The following is a 6,426-nucleotide window of genomic DNA, read 5'->3' as shown; positions in this document are numbered from 1 at the left end:
ACACACACACGCATAATTAATTCCATTGATTCCACACATAATAGTACCAATTTGAAACACTAATATCTTTTTTTTTCATATATAATAACTAGTCAGAAGACTTTTTTGCTACAACTACTTAAATAGTTATAAGTAACTAAAAATGATCAATACGCTAGTTATAAGTAAAACAGGAATAAATATGAGTAACATATGAACATCTGTTAACGATCACCAATTGACAAAATTATTTCATTGACAAAAGAAGTAATATAAATAAAAGGAAAATAAAATAAAACATAATAAAGAAGAACTCACCTACATTATTAGATACTAATCACAATAAAATAGGTCTAGGTGTCTTATCAATAGTTGCTAGTAAAATTACACACGTTTAGTACAATTAGTTTGATGGAATACATGTTAAAGTGGCTTGCCATAACTTCAGACCTGTCAGAGCTTCTCAGTGCAAGCCCAGTACAGGAGACTGCAAGCCTTCTTGAAAAGTCAAGGAAACTACTATTGCACAGACAAAAACAAACCTGATGATGCTCAAGACTGTTCTTATCAGCCAACAGAGAGAGAAAAAATTTTAACGGGTGCACAAATTTAAATCAATAGATGCTTTAAAAGCTAATCTGATTTTAGTTTATTTTTATAGTTGTTTTTTTTTAGTAATGCACTGTAAAGTTGACATTTCAGGGATATGCACGCTCGACTGCTAATGCACATGTGATGCTGCGCGACAGGACGAGAGAGTATGAGCTGTAATTCCACATGATGTGCATGGGACGGCAACAGCCTTTCCTTACGAGACCGATGCAAACGCTTTAAACCACTTTTAACGAAATCCAAAGCAAGTAAGATGTTTTTCTTGACGCGCAAGATGGAACGGGGACAAATCGGACGCCTGAAACGTGAGAAGTGCGCCAAATTGCGACTATGACTTTACTGTTGAGTCTGGTGCGCTTGCAGCTTGTGATCAGTAGAATCGAGACGCGCTGAACGCAACACAATACAGGATGTATACAGAGACGCGACGCAGAGAGGAATGAAGGACTTTGTTTGTTATTGGTTGAGTGAAGCCTTTTGGCGAAGCGTTTGAGGAAAGCGGCGGAGAAATCTTGTTCGAGTGAAATGCGCACCTTTTTGCTGTTTCCCAAGCGAACTGTCACCCGCTCTCTCTCTGGACGGAGAGTCAGCTTTGGGAACAACATGACACGGACGCGCTTTTGCTGTCATTAACGGGGACAAATCAGACCAACGCAGCGGCAATCCGATCAATAGACTATCGATAAGCTCATATATAAGGCTAATCATCACGCCTGTCTATGTTTGCTTAACCTGTTCGGGAGAGTATGCTGTGGGACGATGAACAACCTGCTGACAAGGTACTGAAAGCATCTTAATTAGACACTGATCTGTTTAAGTGATAATAATTAGACTAAACGTGTGTCTTTTTTCCTTCTTCTTTTAGTCATTTTATGTTCATTGGGAAGATCTGTGGGAATTCATGGATCTATTTTTGAACTCCTCGAGAGATTTTTACATTGAAATTATGATATGTGCTTTGCAAGATGACCGCTACAGTCGGCGTAGCATCAGACAAACCAGATCAACTAGTTGCTCCGATTCCTGTGTAAGCGCTCTGGGTTTGGTCTGGAATTATGGGGTGACTGCTCAGTCAACTCGGTGAAGAAGCCATGGATGTGAACTACTCCACGGTCCTGGACAGCAGTGTGTCGCAGCGCGATTCGTCAAAGCGAGTTCTGACTGGTTGCTTCCTCTCGCTCCTCATCCTGACCACCCTGCTGGGCAACACTTTGGTCTGCGTCGCGGTCACAAAGTTTCGCCACCTGCGCTCAAAAGTCACCAACTTCTTTGTTATATCGCTGGCTATTTCCGACTTGCTAGTGGCCATTTTGGTGATGCCATGGAAAGCGGCCACCGAGATTGTAGGGTTCTGGCCGTTCGGCGCCTTCTGCGACGTCTGGGTGGCCTTTGACATCATGTGCTCCACCGCCTCCATCTTGAATCTGTGCGTCATCAGCGTGGACCGCTACTGGGCCATCTCGAGCCCCTTCCGCTACGAGCGCAAGATGACGCCCAAGGTGGCGTTCATCATGATAAGTGTGGCGTGGACGCTGTCCATCCTTATCTCCTTCATCCCCGTGCAGCTAAACTGGCACAAAGCCCAGACGACCAGTTACACGGAGCTGAATGGCACCTACGGCGAGCTTCCCCCAGACAACTGTGATTCCAGCCTTAATCGGACGTATGCCATCTCCTCCTCCCTGATCAGTTTTTACATACCTGTGGCCATCATGCTGGTCACTTACACCCGCATTTACCGCATTGCCCAGAAGCAGATACGCCGAATCTCGGCACTCGAAAGAGCGGCCGAAAGCGCCAAGAACCGCCACAGTAGCATGGGTAACAACGCCAGTATGGAGTCCGAAAGTTCCTTCAAGATGTCCTTCAAGCGCGAAACCAAAGTTCTCAAGACCCTTTCGGTCATCATGGGCGTTTTCGTGTGCTGTTGGCTGCCCTTCTTCGTCTTGAACTGCATGGTTCCTTTCTGTAACCCGAACGAGAGCTCTGACTTCTTGTGCATCAGTTCCACCACCTTCGATGTCTTTGTCTGGTTCGGTTGGGCCAACTCCTCACTCAACCCCATCATCTATGCCTTCAACGCTGACTTCCGAAAGGCGTTCTCCATCCTGCTGGGCTGTCATCGACTCTGCCCGGGCAGCAACGCTATAGAGATTGTGAGTATCAACAACAACGGTGGCCCTCCGTCTACTTCTCAGTATCAGCCTAAGGGCCACATTCCAAAGGAGGGCAACAACAGCAACTATGTGATCCCTCACAGTATCCTCTGCCAGGAGGAGGAAAACCAGAAAAGGGAGGACGACTCTGGGATAAAGACCTTTGAGAAACTGTCGCCTTCCATGTCAGGCAATTTGGATAGCGATGCAGATGTCTCGCTAGAAAAGATAAACCCCATAACTCAAAACGGGCAGCACAAATCCATAACCTGCTGAGTACTGGGTGCCCCCAACAAAGAATCCTTGTATGGAATCCAAAAAAGCTTCACTGAGGACCTTAAAAACATTTCTTGGACTACACGAAACTTGCGGAAAACAAAAGAATGTTCCAAATGAAGGCACTTTATGCTGGATAACTATCTGCAAAATATGCGCAGCATTTATTATTGACGTTACCAGGTCAGTTGTGGCAAGACATAAATGTGAATAAACCATGTATGCATATGTATACATGTTATGCATTTCAAAAAATGTGTATACATGCGCATGCCCATGTGGTTGTGGTAGAACTGCTGTTGTTAATATAAAGGACAAGAGTTAGGTCACTAGTAAAATATCTTTTAGGTGAGTTTACGTAAATGGCTCACGAGTAGAGAAATTGCGTCTACTGTCGACAATAAAATGTACATAGTGTTGTTTATATTTTTCACCATTTATCAGAGTTGGCTAAGTCAACATCTCCTTACGCTGCTAGTTGTGAAATTGTATGTGCAAACCACCCCATAATGTAACTTGAGAGCAGTAGCCATTCTCATCCCTAGTCCTATGCGTGTGCATTGGTGTGATGTCAAAGAAGTCGGAGAACAGTGGATTTTTCTGCTATGTGATTTATCAGCTGTGGAAGTGGCCATAATATTTGGATGTAATTTTTAAATATTTTGATGTCAACGACCCGTTCCTTACCCAACCCTAGCCCTCTGCCTCACTTTCACAGCGCAGGGAAAATACGATCCCAGTGGTAATCTCATTGGTTGTTACCTACACTTCGATTGTCATTATTCTCATGCTTTAAAAGGGAAAATTGTTTTATTTATACCCTGTGCACAAGAGACCCGCTGGTGTACTTGCATATTTAAATGATATAAGAAGCCTCATGTGGATCCTAGTTCTGCTTTCCCTCTTTAATTCCATCCACTCTAAATGTACAAAAGTAGTTCCAGGCACCACAGCTGCCTTTAAACAGTTTCTTTTGCCAACTACGTGGATGAACTTTGCTCTAGGACAGTGTGAAATCCCGCTAATGCATAACGGAAAAAATGTAATTACTGTATCTTATGCAACGCATCTGTCCAGCTACCCAGAAAGATGTTGTGACCTTTCCGAAAACACCATAAGAAGCACTCTGTAGGTCTTTCTAGCGCTTCAAAGCATATCCAGGATGAAAACCATCTTGCATCATGCATATAGTTATTGTGCAGAAGCCAGCCCCTGAACTGTTATGTCAGCTGTCAGATGGGTGGGAGTATGGTTACCAACATATGTCACATCCTTAGGTACATTGTCTCTCGATTTGCCTCGAAACAATTTAACCATTTTAAATTGTTTCTCCTTGCCCAAACAGAGTCTGTGGCGTATAAACTGCCGTCCTAGTTTTAATAATTTGTTGAGCTGTTTTGTTAGGTTATGCAACTGCCCTTGATCTAAGTTAATTCCAGGGCCTACCATCCAGTGAGCGCTTCCCATGAACATCAGGATTTGACCGAACGGATACGCATGAGCTTGTTCTCAGAGTGCATTAGTGACAAAAAAAAAAGCAAGATGCAAACCAGACCAAAATGATTACTGTAAAATCAAATCAATCGAGGTAGCTTTTAGATAATTTTGCCCCTTTTTATTTAGTTCACATTGACTATCATAACTCACATTGACTCTAAAGAGAAAGCCTCTCGTATTTCGCCTTCAGTAATACCCTGTGCCAAAATGCTGAGGACATCATGATCAACAGCCTTTGCCAGCTTCCTTCTCACTTTCCCTCATACTCTCCTCCTCTCTTAAAAGCTTGACAGAATGAGCTACAACCGCTCCGTATGTTTGACTCCAAACTATATGAATGGAGTAAATGTGTCGTGCGACTCGAACAACTTGAGCAGAGAGAGACTAGATGAACAGACTTCAGTACACATATTTGTCTAAAATTGGACATCTGCTCCAGGGAATTTTCCAGAAGACTCTGTTTACTCATCTGCCTGTCAAAGACCCGTTCTTCACAATGCTGCTATGGAAATATTCAGCTATATGTTTTATAGAAAAGTTCATCTTAATGACCTCCACATTTCCAATAGCATTTTTAGCGAAAATGCAAATGATGTACTATATAAGACGGTTGGTTTCAGCAGCATTCAGTTAAGTAACATCTGATTTATTTTCTCCAATGAGGTGATCAGCATTTAAAATGAACCTCTGTGACATTCTGAAAAGTCCCAGGTGCTTCTTTAAAAATCGCAAACGCTAAGATATTCCCAGAAATGCTGGGGAATCACAGGCGGTCCTTTAACTAGAGCCAAGTTTCTAATTTTTTCTTTTTTTTAACCAAAGACTGCAGGTTTATTTTTTTATTTTGCAGGTGTCGTTCTACACACTTAGAAAAAAAAACAGTGATTTTAGGTTGGGAGCTGTTTTTCTGTGTTCCTTTCAGAGAAGGTTGAAAATGACAATGGCGATAGCTTACAATACTGTTTGACAGTGGCAGCACAAACCCCTTGGAACATAAATTTATCAGCTGCATTGTACCACTATTTTTGGACATTCATTCCAAGGTGATACAACCTTAACCTCAGATGCTCAACGAAATTAGCGCATTGTAATATAAACGGGAGAAAAAAAAAATAAAACCTGTGTTGTAAGATGTTAAAATAGAGATGTGAACACAAGTGCTTTTTATCTTTAAGTCCTTAATCGTGAGTAGAGAAAACAAATGTACGTGTTGTTTTCATGTGGGTTTGTCATGCAGTTAAAACACTGTACCAGTTTCCGTGATTCCATAAAGTCGGATGTGTTCTGGGATTAACATGCTTTGTTTGTCCTGGAACAACATTCTTGTGCTGTTGTGAACATGAACTAACCCCAAAACCAGACAGAAATGTTTTGTTGATAATGTTTTTGAAGCCCCAAACCCAGCTTTGTAGGAATACTCTGGGTTCAGTACAAGTGCAAACAAACAGCAACTATATATATATATATATATATATATATATATATATATATATATATATATATATATATATATATATATATATATATATATATATATATATATATATATATATATATATATATATATATATAAAAAACATCTCATGTTTTCATCTCTCACTACAGAAAAGCTTTTATTAATGAACATTAACTGGGCCATTTTTTTTAAGGATTTATAAAAGTAAAAGAAATGGTTTAAATCATGGTAACTCGCATTTTGTGAATATACTGTATTCATGGACTGGCCCATTTCAATTGAAATATTACTATTCCTGACCCTAAAACTAGCCTAAATTGATTGGTTGAAAGCAATGTTGTTCTAGGTCCACTAAGGATGTCAATCGAGGAACATGTCCTATGTTGAAAAATCATGGTTGCTGTACAGGTTCATATTTGTGCTGCAGTTCTTCAAGGTATACCCAACAAA

The 6,426-nt window shown here is 41.0% G+C and overlaps 1 protein-coding gene across 1 annotated transcript; it reads left to right on the top strand.

Moving 5' to 3' along the window:
• Positions 1 to 465: 465 nt before the first annotated feature.
• On the top strand, positions 466 to 5,982 carry drd1b (dopamine receptor D1b). The gene is made up of 2 exons (XM_043220809.1): positions 466 to 1,370; positions 1,457 to 5,982. Exon 2 carries the CDS (start codon positions 1,683 to 1,685, stop codon positions 3,021 to 3,023), a length of 1,341 nt encoding a protein of 446 aa, XP_043076744.1. The 5' UTR covers positions 466 to 1,370; positions 1,457 to 1,682; the 3' UTR covers positions 3,024 to 5,982.
• Positions 5,983 to 6,426: the final 444 nt, after the last annotated feature.

Source organism: Puntigrus tetrazona, chromosome 21 (genome assembly GCF_018831695.1).
Source record: "Puntigrus tetrazona isolate hp1 chromosome 21, ASM1883169v1, whole genome shotgun sequence".
In the NCBI taxonomy this organism is placed as follows: Eukaryota; Metazoa; Chordata; class Actinopteri; order Cypriniformes; family Cyprinidae; genus Puntigrus; species Puntigrus tetrazona.
Note: the sequence above shows the minus strand (reverse complement) of the source record. Positions and strands in the feature narration are given on the sequence as shown.

Bases quoted from the DNA above. Each gene is read 5' to 3' on its own strand.
- drd1b (XM_043220809.1), top strand. From the start codon at position 1,683: ATGGATGTGAACTACTCCACGGTCCTGGACAGCAGTGTGTCGCAGCGC.